This window comes from Megalobrama amblycephala, linkage group LG11, assembly GCF_018812025.1.
Source record: "Megalobrama amblycephala isolate DHTTF-2021 linkage group LG11, ASM1881202v1, whole genome shotgun sequence".
NCBI classification, from domain to species: Eukaryota; Metazoa; Chordata; class Actinopteri; order Cypriniformes; family Xenocyprididae; genus Megalobrama; species Megalobrama amblycephala.
Genome location: NC_063054.1, coordinates 40,153 through 63,554, shown reverse-complemented (window position 1 = coordinate 63,554; position 23,402 = coordinate 40,153). Strand labels below are relative to the sequence as shown.

General features: G+C 36.9%; 1 protein-coding gene across 2 annotated transcripts in view; it reads right to left on the bottom strand.

Annotated features, from left to right (window-relative positions):
- Positions 1–154: 154 nt before the first annotated feature.
- The window catches only part of map3k5 (mitogen-activated protein kinase kinase kinase 5), a 41,662-nt gene continuing 18,414 nt past the window's right edge, over positions 155–23,402 (bottom strand). For both annotated transcript variants that reach the window (XM_048208160.1, XM_048208159.1), the window contains 24 exons: positions 19,430–19,600; positions 18,755–18,867; positions 15,203–15,362; positions 14,437–14,590; positions 13,902–14,009; positions 13,398–13,450; positions 13,032–13,127; positions 12,181–12,262; positions 11,947–12,080; positions 11,315–11,442; positions 11,104–11,240; positions 10,910–11,015; positions 10,605–10,762; positions 9,951–10,131; positions 8,907–8,924; positions 8,388–8,565; positions 8,139–8,307; positions 7,838–8,023; positions 7,583–7,688; positions 6,648–6,891; positions 4,509–4,621; positions 2,982–3,082; positions 2,808–2,884; positions 155–1,070 (listed from right to left, as the gene is read on the bottom strand). In XM_048208160.1, coding sequence (XP_048064117.1) covers positions 1,010–1,070; positions 2,808–2,884; positions 2,982–3,082; positions 4,509–4,621; positions 6,648–6,891; positions 7,583–7,688; positions 7,838–8,023; positions 8,139–8,307; positions 8,388–8,565; positions 8,907–8,924; positions 9,951–10,131; positions 10,605–10,762; positions 10,910–11,015; positions 11,104–11,240; positions 11,315–11,442; positions 11,947–12,080; positions 12,181–12,262; positions 13,032–13,127; positions 13,398–13,450; positions 13,902–14,009; positions 14,437–14,590; positions 15,203–15,362; positions 18,755–18,867; positions 19,430–19,600 — 3,034 coding nt within the window. In that variant the 3' untranslated portion in view covers positions 155–1,009. The remainder of the gene's footprint in view (positions 1,071–2,807; positions 2,885–2,981; positions 3,083–4,508; positions 4,622–6,647; positions 6,892–7,582; positions 7,689–7,837; positions 8,024–8,138; positions 8,308–8,387; positions 8,566–8,906; positions 8,925–9,950; positions 10,132–10,604; positions 10,763–10,909; positions 11,016–11,103; positions 11,241–11,314; positions 11,443–11,946; positions 12,081–12,180; positions 12,263–13,031; positions 13,128–13,397; positions 13,451–13,901; positions 14,010–14,436; positions 14,591–15,202; positions 15,363–18,754; positions 18,868–19,429; positions 19,601–23,402) is intronic.

Sequence of the window (23,402 nt, the reverse complement as noted above, 5' to 3'; positions counted from 1 at the left end):
CGTTCTTTAAAATGTCTTCTGTCGAGTGTGAGGCAGTTATTAATGAATACATTCATTCTTACAGTAGCATATCTGCACATACAGTACATGGCAATAAGAAACATGCTAACTTGCCTTTGCACAGCAAGTTTAACTGTAATAATACTGTACTAGCTGGAATTATGGAGATTTTTCCCCCAAAACTTTTTATTTGATCCAAAAGTGAAATTCCAATTTGCACAAAATGAGTTATAATGCAAACACTGATCATGCAAACATTTACACAGACATCAAACGTGTCCGTCACATGATTGTCACATCACAGAGCCCTGTGTGTGTGTGTGTGTGTTTGTTTTATGATTTGACTAGAAACTTTCAGTGCCATCAGTTACAACTAAAACAGTAATTTTACAGAATTTAAAAACTAGAGTTGTGCTGAATAAATAGACATAAGTGCACATGTGTGATATATTCTCTGTGCTTCTGGATATAGTTTACATATTATCTCAGGAATGTCGTTTATATACAACTTCAGAGGTGCTTTATTCATTTCTCACTCCAAATACGTGGGAACACAATTCAGTTTGATTGGTTATTGTGTTTCTTCATAGCTGTAATTCAGAATATATCCAAATATAACTAGATTTGATAAAAAAGGTATATTACCAAACGACTTGACAATACATCTAATAAATGATACATGTAAAAATATATAAAACACACACATATGCGTTTAGTTTCAGTGTCTTTTCTGAAAGGAAAAGAGATTTGTGCTGGAGAAGCTTCTCAGGCAGGTCAAGACATGTTTCTGTAACCAAATATAAAAAATAAAACAAGCTTCCTGTATAAAGATGCCGTAACAGCGCTCGCGTATCAAATGTGTGGCCTTTAGCAATTCATTTACAGTCAATTGTAAAACTGCAATTTCACAGACAAATAAAAAAGTTCAAACATATGTTCATGTGATATGAATTATCACACAAGACTTGATCCCGCTGTATATATTTGGTGAGAGTGACGGCTGCCGTCCTCATCCCGGTGTTTTCCGGTGCTCTGTGATGGCGCTCCAGAGCTTACACAGGACTCCACCGCTGGAAACACGAGCAGAAGAACAGTCACACACTACAGAAACTTCATAATCCCAAAGGGAATGTGAATTATTTCACACTGCATGCTTTATCGTTGTGTAATATAATTCATGTCTGGAGGAGGACCACATTAACATCTGAACAGTAATTCATTTACACAGAATGGAAAATCCCTAGATTACATGATATAAACCAATTAGTTGTCTGGATTCAGTCAGATTCAATATAAAGTGCTCATGTCTGTCGCAGAATCTGGAACTTGCAACAATGAACTATATCTGTATCTAACTATATATATCTGAACTATATCCTACTGAAGACTGGAGTAATGATGCTGAAAATTCAGCTTTGATCACAGAAATAAATTACACTTTACTATATATTCACATAGAAAAAGCTGTTTTAATTGAATATTTCACCGTTTTTACTGTATTTTTGATCATAAAATGCAGTCTAGCAGTGGTGTAATGTAGTAATAATACTTTGTTACAGTACTTGAGTATTTTTTGGGAGAATCTGTACTTTACTTGAGTTTTATATTTCTGTCAACTTTTACATTTACTCCACTATATTTCCCAAACACTTTTACTCTGATACATTTTCCCAAAGCATTTTCGTTACTTGCTACAAAATAAAGTCGGAAGAACACAGACTGTAAACAAGTGTTCGCACAACCGCAGCTGATTTCATTTTCCGGGTTGGGTCTGTTGCTGGAGCGGGTGAGAAGAGCGCGCTGTCATTATACAGTACGAGAGCGGCCTCTAGAGGCGAAATAAAAACTATCACTCATGCCTCGTGGAGTTTGTTTTGACACATGACGTGAGGCTGCGCTGCACAGAGCGGGACACTTTTAAAACAGTGTACACTACAGTAGCTACATGTTTTCATATCATTATAAAGTAATTAGTTCGTTAAGTAGATGCCGCATTAGTGGAGAACAGTAGTTTGTTTGCCGTCAAAGCTGAGAGGATGCTAACATTAGTACCTCAAGCGGTTAAAACAATGTGACAAAAACACCAACTGTTTAATATCACGATTGTTACCATTCATTTGCATTAGTTTATATCCATTTGTTCGCGTTTATGCATTTTTTATCCAGCGATCTGCAGTCTTGTAACATTAAATAAGGTTAATAAAAGTATTGTTCATTGTTAATTTCAACATTTACATTTTAACATTTTAAAGTTGTCTCTTACAATAGTTATAATGCATTTTGAATTATCATGAACGATCAATGTATAATTAATATAATAGTATTTTTTATATTTAAAACTTACAATAAACATTTTGCCATTTTTTTAATTCAAAGAAACAAAATATAAGAGTTAAAACTGAACACAATCTTGCTGCCCAAACTGAGTATAGAACAATTTTCAATAATATTTTTTTTGCTCCTTTTACATTTACTTTCAATACTTAAGTACGTTTAATATCAAAAAAACACTTTTCATACTTAAGTACAAAAAATATCACATACTTTAAATCTTTTACTCAAGTAACATTCTAAACAGTGACTTTAACTTCTACTAAAGTCATTTTCTGGTCAGATATCTATACTTTATCCACCACTGAGTCTTGGTGAGCAGAAGACACTTCTTTCAAAAAATAAATAAAGTTACTGACCTGAACGTACAGTATATGCCAAATATAACGTATGCATGTTAGTGTCTGTTGTTTGAGTACCCTTAGATAACAGAAGTTTAATGAAACAGAATATATTACAGAACATTGTTCACATACCGTAATCTCAAAGTCTTCAAGTCGTCTCTCGTGACGTAATGAAGGATGTCATCAAGACTGTAATCTTCAGATATAATCTATGATATGGACAAAAATAATCCATCATCTGTTGATTTCAGACGATACTATTAAGGACAAGATGTATTTAAATTATTCAAACATATTTTATATTACTCTCTGTATGGAATCTGCATCAGCGCCGTGGAGATTCAGCCACTCCAGAAGCTCCTGGTCTCCGTCTCGTTCAGCCGAACTGTGTGTGTTCACAGAAGCATCTGCCATAAACACATGATCAAACACAGGGTTGGACTGAGACTGATTTAATACATAGCAAAAGACCACCAAAGCAGCATGTCAACATTAATGTTCAAATAAAGAAGCATCACTAAATGTCAAAGTCTCTTTCTCAGAGAACAACACTGAAAATTTCAGTAAGAAAATTCAACTTTAAGATTCTAAAAGAAACACAGTGTAGTATTTGTACAAAAGTATTCTTCTCCACGAGTTTTACGCAATGATTTATAAACAGCTGATTTTCAGTAGACACATCCTCCTCACATGTGATCCGAGCAACTTCCTCAGAAAATGGTGTCAAATTTTGTAAACATGATTGTTATCTATGATGATTGTGTACAGTGGTCACTTCATAAAATTAGATTACTTTTTTTCAGAAGTGGATCTTTATACAGCGAAGGACCACATGTTCATCTGTCATGTTGGCGCTCACAGCATCAGCAGCGTCATTTACATTCATACAAACGACTCAAAATGATTTTTATATCACAAACATGCATGATGAATTACTACTATAAAAGTTTACAGTGCAAATACACACACAAATGTTTATGAATCAATGAAACATGATCATAGAACGTGACCTAGTGCTAATGTGTCGCTGTGGCGTCAGTCCTGCAGCAGAGCAGATGTTTCTGTGGGCACTTCAGTCAGAGTTTGTGGGATCTGTGGTGATGCTGCAGGTCTCGTTCACACAGCGGGTTTGATAAATGTCTGAGATGAGTTACAGTGATCTTCTTACAGCGTGCTGCAGGGCCTTGTGGTCTGACAGAGATGCATCAAGCATCATTTGGCTCTCCTCTGTATCACATGGTTAGATGGATGGGTGCAGAAAGTGGGGACATTGCTGTGCTTTCTTGGCCAGTCAGATGGTCGGTGATGTGCAGACCCAGAAACTTCCCTGAAACCACCGATGTGCCGTGGAAGATGGACGGTGCGGGACTTCCTGAACTCAGTGATTATCTCCTTTGTTTTGTCAACATTCAGAGACAGGTTGTTGTTTTCACACCAGTCCAAGCTCCACCCCATCTCTGTATGATGACTCATCATGTGATGATGATGTGGTTTGTATAGTCACGTGTCATGAGCAGCAGTGGGCCGAACATACAGCCTTTGTGGCTCCGGGCTCAGCGTGATGGTGCTGAACCAGCTGTCGCCCATCTGGACAGCCTGAGGCCTTTCAGTCAGTTTCTGTTCTTTCACATGTATTATTGTGTCTCACATGTCTCAGTTTTAGGGAACACTGGGGGAATTCAGGCAGCAGTGGGACAAAAAGGCCAAAACCGAGTATTTTCAGGCATTTTCGTTGCAGTCTGGAGCTCTGAACAGTGTGTGTGTGTGTGTGTGTGTGTGTGTGTGTGTGTGTGTGTGTGTGTGTGTGTGTGTAAATGCACACATCGGACTCACCGACAGGCCCGGGTCGAGACTTCAACAGTCTGATCTCTTGTTCTCTCTCGTCCAGGACTTGCTGTAAGATGGCCTGATATTCTCTCTCTTTCTCGATCAAGTCCTCCAGCAGCCTGCAGCACACAAACACATTCATGTGTAAGTCTGTGACCAGAGTGGTTAAATGTGTGACTTGATGCAAATACCACATGATATACATGCAAATATACACAGATGCTCTGAGATTAAAGGTGCCCTCGAATGAAAAATTGAATTTATCTTGGCATAGTTGAATAACAAGATTTCAGTACATGGAAATGACATACAGTGAGTCTCAAACTCCATTGTTTCCTCCTTCTTATATAAATCTCATTTGTTTAAAAGACCTCCGAAGAACAGGCGAATCTCAACATAACACCGACTGTTACGTAACAGTCGGGATCATTAATATGTACGCCCCCAATATTTGCATATGCCAGCTCATGTTCAAGGCATTACACAAGGGCAGCCAGTATTAACGTCTGGATCTGTGCACAGCTGAATCATCAGACTAGGTAAGCAAGCAAGAACAACAGCGAAAAATGGCAGATGGAGCAATAATAACTGACATGATCCATGATATCATGATATTTTTTGTGATATTTGTAAATTGTCTTTCTAAATGTTTCGTTAGCATGTTGCTAATGTACTGTTAAATGAGGTTAAAGTTACCATCGTTTATTACTGTATTCACGGAGACAAGAGCCGTCGCTATTTTCATTTTTAAACACTTGCAGTCTGTATAATTCATAAACACAACTTCATTCTTTATAAATCTCTCCAACAGTGTAGCATTAGCCGTTAGCCACGGAGCACTATCAAACTCATTCAGAATCAGAAGTAAACAATATAACAGTATACAATACTCACATAATCCGCCGCATGCATGACGAACACTTTGTAAAGATCCATTTTGAGGGTTATATTAGCTGTGTAAACTTTAAGGCACTGTTTAAGGCAAGCGCGAGCTCAGTGGGCGGAGAGCACGGGATTTAAAGGGGCCGCAGCATAAAATCGGCGCGTTTATAATGATGCCCCAAAATAGGCAGTTAAAAAAATGAATAAAAAAAATCTATGGGGTATTTTGAGCTGAAACTTCACAGACACATTCAGGGAACACCTTAGACTTATATTACATCTTTTAAAAACATAATCTAGGGCACCTTTAACTGAAGTGCTATAAATATGGTTATACACCGTCCAATAATTGCTCAAATTTAACGTAATACTTCAGCCAAGAATAAAAATGTCAATGTCACAGAAATATGACTGGCATTAATCTAATTCAAATTCAGATCTGCAGGAGGTTTGAGTCCGGTTCAAAGACAAACATGACCCAGTGCTGTTTGGTGTCACATGGCAGGATGCAGAGATGTGCTCGTTACTTTATGATGATTGAAATCACAAAATGGCCTTAAACAAATACTACATAAACAGCAAAATGTTACGTTTTCTAATACATTTATTTCATGCACGGATTTGTTCTGTCAGTGCCGAATTTGCAAGTCAAGTTTCAGAGGAACAGTGACCTCTGACCCGTCACATGACATAGGATATAGGAGTAGCGTAAGATCAAACAAATAGTGCTGGGAAACAAACTCTAGCTCGTCTTCTCTTCCGACATTTCTATTAACAATTCTCATTTTAGACTTCTAATTCATGACCAGTGTTTTGTTTTGCTCTGTCCTCTGCGCTTCCACGTTCGTCATATGTCATGCGTCAGGTCAGAGGTCACTCTTCTGCCGGAACTAGGCTCGTGTACAGCTGTTTCCGGAAGCCAGTTATAAAGTTTAAATATGGATATTTTTCTTACAAAAACGCATCGCTTCACTTCAGAAGGCCTTTATTAACCCCTGGAGTCGTATGGATTCCTGTTATGATGGATGGGGGCGCTTTTTTGGGCTTCAAAATCTCGAGCCCCGTTCACTGCCATTATAAAGCTTGGAAGAGTCAGGATATTTTTTAATATAACTCTGATTGTGTTCGTCTGAAAGAAGATAGTCATATACACATAGGACGGCTTGAGGGTGAGTAAATCATGGGATAATTTTCATTTTTGGGTGAACTATCCCTTTAAAGCTGCAGATAAAAAGAAAAAAAAAAAAAAAAAAACCCACATACCTCTTGGTTTCCAGCTTCATGCGCCCCAGCTCCATGCTGATCGATCGCTGAGCGCTCTGAGACTCATGGGAAACCGTTGAACTGAGTGTGCTGACCCCAGATGTGACCACAGTGTCGTCATGAAGAGCGACGGGCGCTCTGATGTCCTTCAGGCCAGCGTTTCCCTGAGGAACGGAGTCATCATCGATGTCCTCCTGCTCGGCGGGGTCGCTCTCTGACGCCAGCGTGAAGTGCGGCCGCAGTTCTGAGAGGAACATATACAAACAACAGATCACATGACCTGATCCTGGAGCCTCCGCCGCACCGCACAGACTGGAGACATCCAAAATGTGCAGTGCTGGGGCTGTTCACACTGTCAGTCCAAATCCCATCATTAGTGTATCTAAATTAATGACTGTCCACACCGAGTACTGGAATTGTGTGTCCCGTGGCGCTCTTTAGTTTTCCGGAATATCTGCATTGGTTTCTATGACGTTGCATAGGCAGGAATACGCCATAAACAACAACAACAACAACAACAACATGGAGGAGTTTGCAATAGAGATGTTTTTGTCTATTTACAACATGACAGTATAAAACTGAGTCTCCTGATGCAGAACCGAAGGAAGCTGGTATGAGTTTCTTTACTCCCTTTATTGCTGTCGTCTCTGCCGGTCTCTAATTACATGATATAATTTCCTCCTCGACCGACGCTTGCAACAACACAACCTTGTTTCCTATAACAGCATCTGACATAAGAAATGTGATTATAGCTCAAAATGGATTTGTAAAAAAAACAAAAAAAAACAAAAATGCATTTCATGTAATTTCTTGCTGTTCACACTTGATTAGTATGATCAGATATGCACAGAAACTGGATCTGGACTGACCGTCTGAACGAGGCTAATGACCAACAGCCAAGAAAAGGGATCGTTTTATAAAGAAACTCTGTTTACCAGGTACAAGTATGACGATGGCAGTCTGTACGGCCTTTCGAATGATGTTATCCAGGGCAAACATCCAGTGCGGCTTGATGTTGTGGTTCCGCAGGACTTTATTTACCTGCAGAAACATTATATCAACTTTAGAGTAAAAGTCACAAAAATTTGACCATCAGGAAAAGCCATTACTGAGCTTTTCAACATCAAATGGCATTCGCAACTCATTTTAATATTGTAACGAGGTGAAACAGAACTGATAATATGGCTCACCGCATCCTGGAAGCTGAAGAGCGCCACCTGCAGTTGGCTGATAGCTGTGCTGTCGAAGTCCAGCTCCAGTTTGAGCTGAGAGAGGGTGTTGGCAATTATTTTCCTGTCCGCCATCCTCACAAAGTCTCCCAGACTCGCCACCAGTGTGGAGATATGCTGATGCTTCAGTTTGGTCTCCTCAGACCCCTGTATCCAGACACAAATCACACGCACAAAAAGGGACACAAAATTAACTGTCACATGACAGATTTATTGTCATTCGCACAAGCGCACGAGAGCAGCGGGCCCAGGCCGGGTTCACCTGTGTCAGCGCCTCCAGCAGGTGAAGCACTATCTTCTCTCTGTCCTCGGTCAGGATTCGGTGTAAAGTCGCTCTCCTTTCGCTGTCTTTCTTCAGCATGAAGAACCCAGAGTCCTTCTCCTCTGGAGAGGGTGGTGCGCTGTGGTCCTCAAAGTTCTCCACAGGAATACTGCAACAACATGTTCAGCATTTACTGTAACATAATAAGGTATATTTAAGCTAAAATGAATCTCAATAGTCTCTGCTGACCTCAGGAAGAGTGAGCGATGACCTTTGACCTCTCTCTCGCTGTAGCACTTGATGCTGGGTTTGAAGTTGAAGGGGTTTGTGCAGAGCTCGTTGTCCGGCGAGACGGAGCCGTACTCGCTGCTGCTGCTCGTGTCCTCGACCACCACGGGAACGGGCAGAGAGATGCTGCGCAAATACTCTACAACACATGACCCGCAGAACATGACATCACAGACACGTGATCCTCTTCAAAACCACTGATGAAGACGTTCATTTGACCGCATCCCCGTATCCCTATATGGACCGCGAGCTACATAAAAGCAACTTTATGAAATATTTATTTTATGTTGATAATTAATTTCTATATACGACATTTCAATTTAGTAAATGTGTATTTATCAAAATGTTCCTTTTGGTTAAAGTGTCATTTTGTACATCGATTAACCTTATGTGAGAAAAAGAGTCAAATGAACATGACTAATTATGAATAATGACTACATTTACAGGATATTATCATCAAAGACAAAAGATAGGACTCACCAGTTCCTGGTGTAAGAGCTGAAAAAAAGAGAAAAAAAGAGAGATGAGAAGACATAATTCACAAAGAGAGAGAAAAGCTTTTTCCAGGATTGATAACTAGCACTTTCCACAATAAAAATAGGAAATAGGAACTGAAATGCACAAATCTGTACTGAAGTCTTCTGTTCCAGACGTATACCACATTATTATTATTGTTTATTATTTATTATTTCCGTAGTCTTATTTAAATGTTCCTCCTGTTCTCGTGTCAGATATAATACAGTATGTGTATGTATGTACCAAGAGCTCCTGAAAAACACAACAGATTCCTGGTGTTTTGCACACACTTGGAGAATAAAGCTCATTCTGATTCTGAAACCTTTTCTTTCTCCATCAAAGTGAAAGACGGGAGCTCGACCTAAAATGATCTGTCCGCCTCCGGAGGTCAATCAGCTACTGTACTTCACTCAACCCCTGCCGTGTGCTTTCAGTGAACAATAAACATGAAATGGGCATTATGAATGTAAATCGGTCAAATTCACTCAATCGACACGTTTACACTGGGTAACAGGGCTGAAAGTAACAAAAGTAAGGTAACAGATTCTGGCCTAGCTAGTTGGGACCAAATAATAATATATTAATTCTATTAATATAATATAATATAATTCAATCTTAATTTTGGTAATTAATTCTGTAATTTTGAAATTAATATTTCCTTGTTTTCCCATCAAGTTATCCAAATGATGCAACTTATTGGGTGTAACAATTTTAAGTAGGGTAACATTTTCTAATTAAGTTGTTACGGAGTTTGTTTTTTTATATAATATACAATGTACTTGTATGAAAATAGATCACTATTTTATTATTTTAATCGTTGATACAGTCAAATCCTCTGTGGTGGGACAGTCTAAAACTCAAAACGCCATTTTAAAGGAGTGGGTGAAGAAAGCTGATTTTTTCATGCCATGATGTATTTGTTTAATGTATAATGTACACATGACAGTTTTCATGGATTGTACCAGTTGAATTTAGTGCATGTAATGTCCATATGTCACACAGACACACCTGTGAAATTGTTGCTCTTCGATCGCTTTTTGCGTGATGTAACGGTGAGGAACTCGTGGGTGAGCAGATCGTTGGCCGTGGCTCGGCTGTCCGGATCAGGCTCAAAGCAGCGCAGGATAAACGCTTTGGCTTCAGAGGACATCGAGTCAGGAATCTCCGGATGGATTTTAAACATCCCGACCTACACAAATATACCAGCACAACCATAACGGAGCACTTCCAAAACTCTGTTATCTGCACGTTTCTCTAAGCCATGCAGAGTCGATTACAACGTTATTATAAATACATGATCTGTGTAAAAACCTGTTTAGTTTTCTTTTCTCCTGTTTTATATGGATATGAATCACTACTTACTGATAAACCTGTGCTGCAAATCAAATGCTTATTTTGACTGTTAAAAATGTTATTTTGTGAAATTGTACAAATTGTTCTAGAGTTCATCATAAAATAGTAATGAAAGGTTGATCACCCATTTATCATGTGACTTCATGCTGCAGATTCTTCCTAGAAGTTTTAAAACCATTTGAAAACTACTAAAGGCCAAACTGCATTCAAATAATTCATGTTTAACAAAATAAAAAACTAAAAGAAAACAGTGTGGAGTTTGTGTAAAATCCTTTGTGTTGAATGTACAACACGTTCAGCGATACTGACCTTGAACATCGCTGCCTGCGGTTCCCCCAGCTCATAGAAGGGCGGTTTCCCAGTGGCCATTTCTATAATGGTGCAGCCCAGGGACCAGATGTCTGCCGGCTTACCGTACCCACGCGGCCCTTTATCTATGATTTCAGGGGCCATGTACTGTAACGTACCTGAAATATACCACCAGCATGGAAAATATAAGCAATATTTACTGCTGCACCTTTATAAGATACTGTAAGACACTAATCAAAAGTCAGCAGACCAAATCACACGAAACTGTAACATCACGTTTCTGCCGATGAAAGAAACGGTCGTACCAGTGAAGGTTTCAGTGCAGGGGTTTATTCCAGCCAGACGTTTGGACGTCCCAAAGTCAGAGATCTTCAGAACGCCACTGTAGGTGTTTATCAAGACATTATCCCCCTGCGTGACGTGAAACAAATAATATAATAATCACTTTTCTCTGGCATTTCACAATCCTGTAGACATTTTAAGACAAACGGTTTATTACCTTAATGTCTCTGTGAACTATCTGGTTGTCATGCAGGTATTTGAGACCCTCCAGAATCTGTTTGGTGTAGAAGCCGATAGTCGGCTCGTTGTTTTTTAGAGGACCCCACTTTGACCTGAGCAATGCTGACAGACTGCCTGCGATTCACAGAAAAACACGTTCTTTCACATTCGAACGTTTGAATACTACAGATGAATGTGAAAGGTCTCACCTCCAGGCACCTGCTCCATGAAGATCTTGATGAAGCCGTTCTCGCTGATGGAGCCGAGGTACTGAACGATGTTCTTGTGCTTGAGGTGTTTGTGCAGGGCGATTTCTTCATGCAGAGGCTGCGAATATCTGCCGACACACAGACGTCACATCAGATCAACTGTTGCTGTGTGATCACATGCATTTTTACATCTGCTTAATCAAAAGCATGAATATTGCACATTAATTTATGTCATATATAAATGTATATTAATACAGAAGCTCGTGCAGAACATCCTGTCATTCTCCGCCCAATGACTCTGAGCTTCTCTTGCTATTGCCATTTCTTGTGAAATTGATATTTTTTTTTATTTAATATAATGTCATTGTGTGTTCATAGAATGATGTGCAGGGAAAATGGGACAAATTGCGTCTCATATTGATTCAATTTCCCAAAATTTCACACAATGTGTAACATCCCTGAATGAAGTTTAGTGTGTTATTTTTCATTTTCATTTTTAGTTAAAATAGAAATAAAGTTCACTAGGCTGTGCAATGAGAAATGTTCCTATAGTTACATTATTCAATAATGGTCAAAAAACAATATACTGCAATGACAGGCATTCCTATCCAAAAGGAATTGGATTTCCTCACCTACTGTCCCGTTCGGGAATCTCTTTGATGGCCAAGCGCACCTGGTTACTGAGGTCACGACCAGCATAGACGACTCCAAACGTGCCTTTACCCAGAACCACCCTCTCTCCATGCTCATCGTACTCATAATCATACTGCAGGCACACAGAAACACACAATTCACACGTGGTCTCATCTCCCTGTTGCCTAATACTATATGTAACAAATGTCTAGATTTCAAGATTATTATTTTACCTCTAAAGCCTCTGATTCACACTCGGTGTCTTCTGAGCCTTTCCAGGCCTCCTCAGTGAGAGCGTTTACTAGATCACAGAACCTACAAAACATCATCATCATCATCATCAAACATGACGCAGCAACAACAAGTCTAATTATTTTAAAGATGATCCTTTAAATACACAGATGAATACTGTGATTAACTTTTACATCTTCACAGTAGGGATACACGGATAACACAAATATTTAGAACAACACCTGCTAATAACAATAGTTTATGTCCCTGTTAGTGGTGGCACATGAAAGGCTGAAGAAACATCACATTTTGCAGCACGCTGTTGGTAAATTGGTCATTTTTTGGGATTTACTAAATGATGCACCTCATGTTTGCAGTTGCAATATAGACAACAAGTAAAAACCCAATATACAGTGCAGGCGACAAACCAAAACTAGAATGCACCCATTATAATGAGCATGGCAATATTTGTTGATATTAATGGGAGCATTTGCAAGAACGCAGACAGTGAATGAACTGCAGAGATCAAACAATAGCAAACTGCAAATCTTATTTTCACCACAGCTGGAGACATTTTATTCATTGCATGAGTCTGTATTCTCTTTTTCCTGACTCCTTCTGACTGACAGGAAATAATCGTCTGTTTTAAACAAGTCAATGTTCGATGTCCGCAGACTTTCAGCAGTAGACACAGTAATAGGTCTGTAGTTTCTAAAATATTTCTAGTAGACATTCAAATGTGCAATTTCTGTCTTTAGTTTGTCTATGAATAAATGAGGCATCGTCTATGGCATCGTAAGGAAGAATGAATGAAATGTGGGAAAAGAAGGAGTTTGCAAACGTGTATACATACGTTTTGCAGTGCAACTCTGTGCAGAAATAGATTTGAAAATCTTCTGCGTTGTTCACCACATACAGGAAACAGCTGCGCTCATCACATTTGGAGATGCTGAACGTGTTAAACAAAAACAAGTAAAAAAAAGTAAAGTAGAAAAAACAAACACTACATTTGACATACATACACACATAAATTTATACTGGATGCTGAGCAATACAGTGTCCTGCTGTTAAACTATAACATATAGTCACAGCTACAGCTGACCGTTGCACAACAGAGGTCACTCGTGTCATGTCAGGACTACATCTGCTAGTGGACGGACGTCACTTCATGAATGTTCTCACTGTTTGTTTAAGCTGGATTAGGGAAGACATCATTTACCTCACGCCTCGTACTGACGCTGCGCTGAAGTTCCACTCGTGGATCCCTTTATTCTGAGACAGAGATGTTTACTTAGAAACATGCAGCACTCATTAATTAAAATATTTTTCAAGTTTAATAACCACATCAGGCCATATCATGATCGCTGTTTTTCCATCGCCAAATTTAAGAACTAAAATGATAATTAAGACTTTTGTTATACAACTTAAGATGCTTAATAGATTTTGTGACCTTAAATTTGATTAAACTATATTTATTTTAAGGTTCAAGGACCCTGTAGATATAGAAAAATATTAGAATGACTAGAAGACGACTCTAGAAAGACTAACTATGATTTTAGACTGGACATAAAACACAATGGCTTTAACCAATGCTTGGATATTCAAATAACATATCAGTGCTTACATCAATACAGTAATGTTGAAGGATTTAGAGAATTAATAAAGTCAACAAATTAAAAAAGAAATTATGAATTTAAGAACAAATGGGTAAATTATTTATTACTTTGTCGTCAGAGGTCACGTGCCAGATGGATAACGTGTTTTCTTCCGCATCCTTGTTTATGGAGAGGTAAGATGGCTGGTACACTTTAGTGGGCTCCAATATCAACACCTGCTCACACCAAAAACAAGACACAATTACACTGATAACAGCCAATGCTTTACATGCCATTAATGCACAACAGTCTCGGGCTGTGTCTAACCAGCACACAAGAATATTGCGTACTGGACAAAATCGTAAATATTGCAACAGATATTGTAACAGATAATACAGTTTAGTCTGAATATTTACAACACATTCTGGGATTGTGTAATTAACATATAGGACACATGCTATCCGGTCTCAACTTTTGGCCAAAATGAATATAATAAGCATGCACTTTAGAAACAGGAATTTTCCAGGGTTTAAACAGTGCATGAAAACATGAACGCCACTTCTGCGTCTTAAATGGCTCGATCAAAATAAGAGTTTTTTGGTGTACATGTAAACGAAATGTGACAACGCAGTATATTGGTCGGTGTGTTAAGAGGATTCATACAGGAAAACGGACGGACGTCACATCCTTTTGGGTGGATTCCACCATAAAGTCCATCCAGAAGTCCACAAGCTCTTGTTTAGCGGCCTGTGGATCGGTGCTTGGCTTGGTAAAGTGCTTGTAGATGAGGATGGTCTCGACCAGGGAGCGTAGGTACCTGAAATACACACAAAGCACAAACAACTCAATGAATGAACCGTAAAAGACTACAACTGTGACTACATTCTTACATTTTCTGAAGCGCTTGCCTCTTCAAAACTGTTATTGTACATTGGCTCACTTTTCACACAGAATTCAATGGAGTGACAGTTTTGTTTCATTTGCCCATTTATTAATTGTCGGTGAAAATCAAAAGTATTAAAAACTTCAAAGCAAAACGAAAACGAAAATAAACGTTTTGACCAATGAATGACCTTTCCATGATTCTTCTAGTTGTTTATGATGTTTGGATGATTTTAAATCACTTTATAAAGATTGCAAGTATTTTAGTGATGAGCAACCAGGAAAATGTATGTAATATAGGTAATGTTATCATACTTACAGTACTATAGGTCATTTATTTCCTTCACTTTTTCATGACTTCAATAAAAAATGAAATAATTTCAATGTAAGATTTTAATAACATCCATGACCTGTTTAACTAGTTTAAAAATCCCTGAACACTGTTTTTTTTTTCCAATAATAATAGTGATGCCTTTGCAAAACACTAATAATGAATTGTTCATATTATTTTAAACGATGTGTGTAAAATGTGAATGCGTGCACATACCAAACGGGTGCTTTAATTTTGAAGAGTTTCTCGGAGGCCTGGATGACGCGTGTGTTGTCACAGGCGAGAATACTGGCCCCGAGAAAGAAACCCACATCCCAATAACTCTGTAATCTATCCAAACTGCCCTTCTTCCCCAGGAGACTGCTCAACTTCACACCTACAAAACACACGGTGCATATGTTACATACATACCCTGCAATATACTGACATATGAGATGCTAGTTAGACATGTGTGCAATCTATTTGAGAAAGGAGAGCGCTCTTTATTTATTAGCCAGTATCAGGAGAGGCGTCTTAGAAAATGCCAACATTAACTTACAATTTAATATTTGAATTATGCCACACTGTGTTTGCACAATTAGGAAAACAATATGTAGACTAATTTTGTAATTACAATAAAAATACTAAAAGTCGTAAAGACTAAAACATCTCTCAGATGTAATCCATAGCTCTACTGTGTCACATGATCCTTCAGAAATCATTCTAATGCACTTAAATTGGTGCTCAATCATTAATGATGGTTCTTATTATTATCAATGTCAAAAACAGTTTTTGCTGCTTAATATTTTTGAGGAAATCAAGAAAAATATTTTCAGGATACTTTGATGAATAGAAAGTTCAAGAATATTTGAAACATTATAAATGTCTTTACGGTCACTTTTGATCAATGTGTCCTTGATGAATAAAAGCACTACAATAATTTTTTTTTTAAATCTTACTGTTTGCACACAAATCTGAAGCAGCCGTTTTCAACATTGATAATCATCATAAATGTTTCTTGAGCAGCAAATCATCATATCAGAATGATTTCTGAAGGATCATGTGACACTGAAGACTGGAGTAATGATGCTGAAAATTCAGCTTTGATCACAGGAATAAATTACACTTTACTATATATTCACATAGAAAACAGCTGATTTAAATCATAATATTTCATAATAACACTGTTTTTACTGTAATTTTGATCAATTAAATGCAGCCTTGATGAGCAGAAAAGATTCCCTCTTAATTATTCCATACTTTTATAATATATACACTTGTGAATGGATTAGTGTAATTCTGAGGATTCATTGCAAATAAAAACAAAAAATTTTCATCCTCTCCACAATCGACTATGAATTCTGGTTTGGTAACATCCAAGAACACAGTCCTACTCCTAAAATGTTGTTGTTGTGGATCACTTTGTTTCACTTAGAAATATGTCACATTACTGAAGTAAAACAGGTTGTGAAGTAAAATGTCTTGTGAATGTCTTTCATGTTAAAGGTAAGGTAGGCAATCTTTGGAGGGGCTAGAAATAGCAAGCTAGCTTTGATCCCACCCTCTCTTCAGAGCCTCTCCAAAGCCACGCCTCCTTCAAAACACATGAACCAGAATTACCTCATGTCTAGAAGCACATAACATTACAATAATAATGAACGTAAACAAATTACAGCGCTCTGACCTGTACCACCTGACTGCTGCAGATTCATTCAGCTTGATAGTGTTGCCATAGAAACACATAATTCCGAGTCTGAGGACGTGACCGTCACGGTTGCCATCTCTTAATTTCCGTAATTACGACACGGTGTGAACGCAGCATAAACTCTGTGACTGACGTCTGTCTACAACTCTGCACAGCCTTACGGAACGTGCTGAGGTCATGTGATGATGTGTGATGTCTGTGTGATGTCATGTGATGTCTGTGTGATGACGTGATGTCATGTGATGTCTGTGTGATGTGATGACATGTGATGTCTGTGTGATGTGATGACATGTGATGTCTGTGTGATGTCATGTGATGTCTGTGATGTCATGTGATGATGTATGATGTCTGTGTGATGACGTGATGTCATGTGATGTCTGTGTGATGTCATGTGATGTCTGTGTGATGTCATGTGATGTCTGTGTGATGTCATGTGATGATGTGTGATGTCTGTGTGATGTCATGTGATGTCTGTGTGATGTCATGTGATGTCTGTGATGTCATGTGATGATGTATGTCTGTGTGATGACGTGATGTCATGTGATGTCTGTGATTACATGATGTCATGTGATGTCTGTGTGATGTCATGTGATGTCTGTGATGTCTGTGTGATGTCATGTGATGATGTGTGATGTCTGTGTGATGTCATGTGATGTCTGTGTGATGTCATGTGATGTCTGTGTGATGTCATGTGATGTCTGTGTGATGTCATGTGATGTCTGTGTGATGTCATGTGATGATGTCATGTGTGATGTCATGTGATGTCTGTGTGATGTCATGTGATGATGTGTGATGTCATGTGATGTCTGTGTGATGTCATGTGATGTCATGTGATGTCATGTGATGTTATGTGATGTCATGTGATGTCATGTGATGTCTGTGTGATGTCATGTGATGATGTGTGATGTCATGTGATGTCTGTGTGATGTCATGTGATGATGTGTGATGTCATGTGATGTCATGTGATGTCATGTGATGTCATGTGATGTCATGTGATGTTATGTGATGTCATGTGATGTCATGTGATGTCATGTGATGTCTGTGTGATGTCATGTGATGATGTGTGATGTCATGTGATGTCATGTGATGTCATGTGATGTCATGTGATGTTATGTGATGTCATGTGATGTCATGTGATGTCTGTGTGATGTCATGTGATGATGTGTGATGTCATGTGATGTCATGTGATGTCATGTGATGTTATGTGATGTCATGTGATGTCATGTGATGTCTGTGTGATGTCATGTGATGATGTGTGATGTCATGTGATGTCTGTGTGATGTCATGTGATGTCATGTGATGTCATGTGATGATGTGTGATGTCATGTGATGTCTGTGTGATGTCATGTGATGTCATGTGATGTCATGTGATGTTATGTGATGTCATGTGATGTCATGTGATGATGTGGGATGACATGTGATGATGTGTGATGTCATGTGATGTCTGTGTGATGTCATGTGATGTCTGTGTGATGTGATGACGTGATGTCTGTGATTACGTGATGTCATGTGATGTCTGTGATGTCTGTGGGATGACATGTGATGATGTGTGATGTCATGTGATGTCTGTGTGATGTGATGACATGTGATGTCTGTGATTACGTGATGTCATGTGATGTCATGTGATGTCATGTGATGTCATGTGATGTCTGTGTGATGTCATGTGATGTCATGTGATGTCATGTGATGTCTGTGGGATGACATGTGATGATGTGTGATGTCATGTGATGTCTGTGTGAGCAGGTGCACGGAGGTATGGAAATGCAAAGGTTGACAGGCAGGTAGGACGTCCTATGTCCGAATGCAATGATTGGACAAACATGTTCTATCAGGATATGAAAAGAGTTTCTACCAGTATAATAAAAAGTGTTTATAAACAAATTGCCTACCCTACCTTTAAGTAAAGTACTTTCTGACAGTGATCTTGCACAACCGCTATAATGTCACAATTTATTTCAATTCAAGAAATATCAGGCCAGTAGTACTTTCTATTATACCAGACATCATTGTTTAAAAGTTTGCTCAGCCGCTTCTGTAGGAGTGGTTGGCTGTACGCGGCTCATCCAAACAGTCAATCAACTCACCGACTTTACGCAGCTCAAAGGAGGAGTCGAACTGATGTCCTGCGGCCAATAGCAGCACTGCATAGTTAATGCCAGAGTGAAGCGTGGGCTCCGATTCAAAGCCTTTTCTAAACCTGACGATGGAGAGAAAGACAATGTCACTGCATGGATGTCTGTTACTGTGGCCACTTTGGTAACACTTTACATTAAGGTTCATTAGTTAATGTATAAACTAACATGAACTAACCATGAGCAATACATTTGTTACTGTATTTACTAATCTCTGTTAGTGTTAGTTAATGAAAATACAGTTGTTCATAGTTTGTTCATGTTAGTTCACAGTGCATTAACTAATGTTAACAAGATTTTAATAATGCATTAGTAAATATTGAAATTAACATTAACAAAGATTAATAAATGCTGTATAATAATAATAATAATAATAATAATAATAATAATAAGTGCAGTTCATTATTAGTTCACATTAACTAATGTAGTTAATGAACTAATTAATTAATTAATTAATGAACCTTATTGTAAAGTGTTGCCACCACTTTATAGGTGAAGCTCACAAAACCTGTCACAAGAAATAGTTAACGGTCCTACAAATAGATTTTCTTCAAGCAGGTTATAATTTTTATTTTGCTGTGAAATGTGACTCAAATGCTTTGGTGAGATTCTCCCTCATGTCCTCACCAGTGTATGCCTTGATCTCTGCTATCTGTGTCCATGAAATGAGAGTCCAGGAACATATCCTTATAGATTCGCCCGACCAGGCAATAAATATCAGATGCCACCTGCTCATCTGAGATCACCAATGGCAACATAATGTCCAGAGCCTTCTGTCTGTCTCCGGGCAGATTCCTCCTGCAGAGACACACCAAAAGAGACTGTGAAAAACAGAAATGACTGAGAAAAGGTTTTCAGGAAAGATTTTACATATTTCTCCTATCCAGGTGTAATACAGACGGTCAACAATAAGTAAGCCTTTTATTGGTTGATTTGACCAAAACCTGTAAAACACTCGGTTAGATTAGACAGCAACACTGACTCAACTACTGGCTCAAGTTTGGGACAGGACTCATCAAATATCTTATCAATGGATTTTAGGATTCAACTCTTGATCCTAAAATCCTTTTCAAAATGTACTCATATATTACTTCATGTCCTAACCAGGTGCAATGTCGTAATAAAACAAGTGATAAAACTGGATTGAAATTTGTCGTAACCAGCAGCGAATGCGGCAAACAACAGGACATTAAGTCTTTCTCTTGGATGTTATTTCTAAGCAGCTCATCTCATTCACTTCAGCGTATACTGTACGCTACCGTTCAGAAAGAAATGAATACATTTATTCAGCAAGGACACATTAACTTGATCAAAAGTGACAGTAAAGACATTTATGTTACAAAAGACATTTCAAATAAATCACTGATTCCTTTAAACGGTCTATTTATCAAACAAATTCTGAAAAAATGTCACAGTTTTCACAAAAATCCCTTGTGAAAAAGAAGTGCACTTAATTGTATTGAAAGTGTACTTTGTGTGTACTTAGTATACTTTTTAAAAAGTGCACTTGCAGATAATACAATATAATTAAAATTAAAGGCCACTTAAGTGTACTTAAATAGAATATACTTTAATGACAATATTTATTATCATGCTTAAGTGCACTTTTTAAAAATGCACTTTGTAATAATGTCTAATTAAGTTGTACTTAAATAAAGTACACTTTAATGACAATATTTATTATCATGCTTAAGTGCACTTTTTAAAAATGCACTTTGTAATAATGTCTAATTAAGTTGTACTTAAAGAAAGTACACTTAAATGACAATATTTACTAACACGCTTGAGTGCACTTTTTAAAAATACACTTTGTAATAATGTCTAATTAAGTTGTACTTAAATAAAGTACACTTTAATGACAATATTTATTAACACACTTGAGTGCACTTTTTAAAAATGCACTTTGTAATAATGTCAAATTAAGTTTTACTTAAAGAAAGTACACTTAAATGACAATATTTACTAACACGCTTGAGTGCACTTTTTAAAAATACACTTTGTAATAATGACTTATTAATTGTACTTACAGAAAGTAAACTTTAATGACAATGTTTATTAACACACTTGAATGCACTTTTTAAAAATGCACTTTGTAATAATGACTTATTAAGTTGTACTTAAAGAAAGTACACTTAAATGACAATATTTATTAACACTTTTTTAAAAATGCACTTTGTAATAATGACTTATTAAGTTGTACTTGAAGAAAGTACACTTTCATGACAATATTTCTAAACATGCTTAAGAGCACTTTTTAAAAATGCACTTAATTTTTACCTAATTATGACTTTATAGTGTTTTAAATAAGTAAACTTATTCTGATGTATTGACTTATATATTAAAGCACATGAAAAATAATTTATTTTAATTTCAACTTAAGTGTGTTGTCCAAGATGACATTTGTTAATGTATTTTAAATGTGCTTAGTCTTTAATAAATACTGTGTGCATTAATACACTTGAAATTTATTTTTCTGAATTTCAAAACACTTGCTTATACAGTGTATAATCCAGTACAACTTATTGTTGAAATTTTTATCACCAGCTCCTGCTCTAAACTCGACTAGTGTCAGTTTTCTACATAATATTTGACAATATTTTTATTTATTTATTTTTTTATTATTTTTTTTTTAACGGAGTGCTGTATTTGTGATACTTAATGCAACAGTGATGTACTTTACATATCTGTATAATACTTATAATATCATTGTTGTTATAAGTTGATTAAACCTATTTGATTGCAAGCAAAAGTTTAACAGATCTAAAAAATTAATTTGAATTCATATTCAGTTAAAATACATTTAATTTTAATCAGACTAAACTATAAAATAATTGAATTTCAGTTAGGTGAATGAGTCAAGTTCTGTAAACTTACAGTCTAATTACAACAATGAATTAGAAAAACTTCAACTTGAACAAATTTAATCATGCGCATGCGCCACAATACTACGTCATGACGGCGCATTACTTCACCAGAGTTTGAAAAATGCACCTTCAGCCATCTTTCTGTGATCGCGATGCGTGAGGAAACTTTGCTGATCAAAGAAGAAAACAAAGGAGCGCACGTTTGGATGACTACAGATGAGACGTTATGTATTACAAATAAAGAAGCAAGTAAGTATCTTGATATTGATATATGCTCTCTTCATTTTTATTTTTTCACCGGAACATAGCAGTTCTTATGAGTGTAACTTATTTAGTTTAATCGCAATATGGAGGTGAATTAATCATGTTTCCTGTAATTTATTTATGATTGCATTATAATAATTTCTTATACAATATGAACGTGGTCGCGTGTGTGGGCGTGTTCAAAGAATTTGGCTGCTGAAAATATATTTTAATTGAACTCTGACTTTTTAAATCATTTTAAATGACTTTAAGTTAAATTTGCAGAACTAAATTCAAAGATCTGATCTTGCAACATTTAAAGACAATTATATACATTTAATCGCTATTATAACCACCAGTAATGCTTATAATCTATTTTTCTTTTTGCATTTGAAAAGTTAGTTGTTCAATTACTGTTTGTGTTTGTAATATGTAATATTTTTGTGCTTATCTGTTGTTTTATATATTCATTTTGTAGGATCAGTACAGATTTGTTATTGGAGATACAGTGCAAGCTGTGTGGAATCAAAGACCCATATTGATGAGGTGATGTTCCATGTTTTTCCATTAATTCAGCCACCCTGATCACACACTACAAGCTAAAACACTGCCATCAACTGTCCTTATGGCTTTTAAATGCTTTGAATCTTTTCTGTTTGCAAGTAATAAATTCTCACCTGTGCACTTACAAATCCCCATCTAATCATTATATATTTATATTTACATATAATGATATTATTATAATTATTTTCAAAGCAAAACCCCTCAATTTGCTTTGGCCTTGGGTTATTTATCTATATTTGTGTAATTGATAAAGTTATGTTTAATTCCTTGTAAAGTAGGAATAAAAATGTTTATAAAAATGTTCTCTATTTTGAAAGGCCAGTGTCAGTGAAGATGGTGTGGTCACTGGAATCCTGGTGTTTGTGGGAAATGTGAAGGAGCTTCTCCCAGGATTCTACTACAGTGTTGTCCTGATGACTGAGGTAATTCATCTTGGGTGATGCAGTTGCGGTCAAAAGTTTACTTACACCTTGCAGAATAAACTGCTTCATCAGGGAAGTACTAAATAAAGAAACAAATACAATGCTAATTTGTATGATTTGTTTGTTTTATAATAAAGTTATGATTATGTAAACTTTAGAATTACATAATCATATTTCTACTCTAAATTGTTTTTTGAAATATAAACATTTAAATTGTAGCTGTCATAAATTATGTATTCAAACATTAAATACATAAATTAATTATAAAAAAAAATATTTAAAATAAAATTATAATGAATATGTAACGTGGTGCATATAATTAGCAGAATGCTCCTCTCTATAGTTGACTAATGAGTTTATGGTGAATATGATTTTTCTGAAGTAAATGTGATGTTACGTGACATTGTTGACGTCTTTCCACGCGTTGAAACACTGATTGAGCGATTAAATGTGACAACTTATGGGTCAGTTGTACTGTATGTTGTAACACACCTTCAGATGTTCATT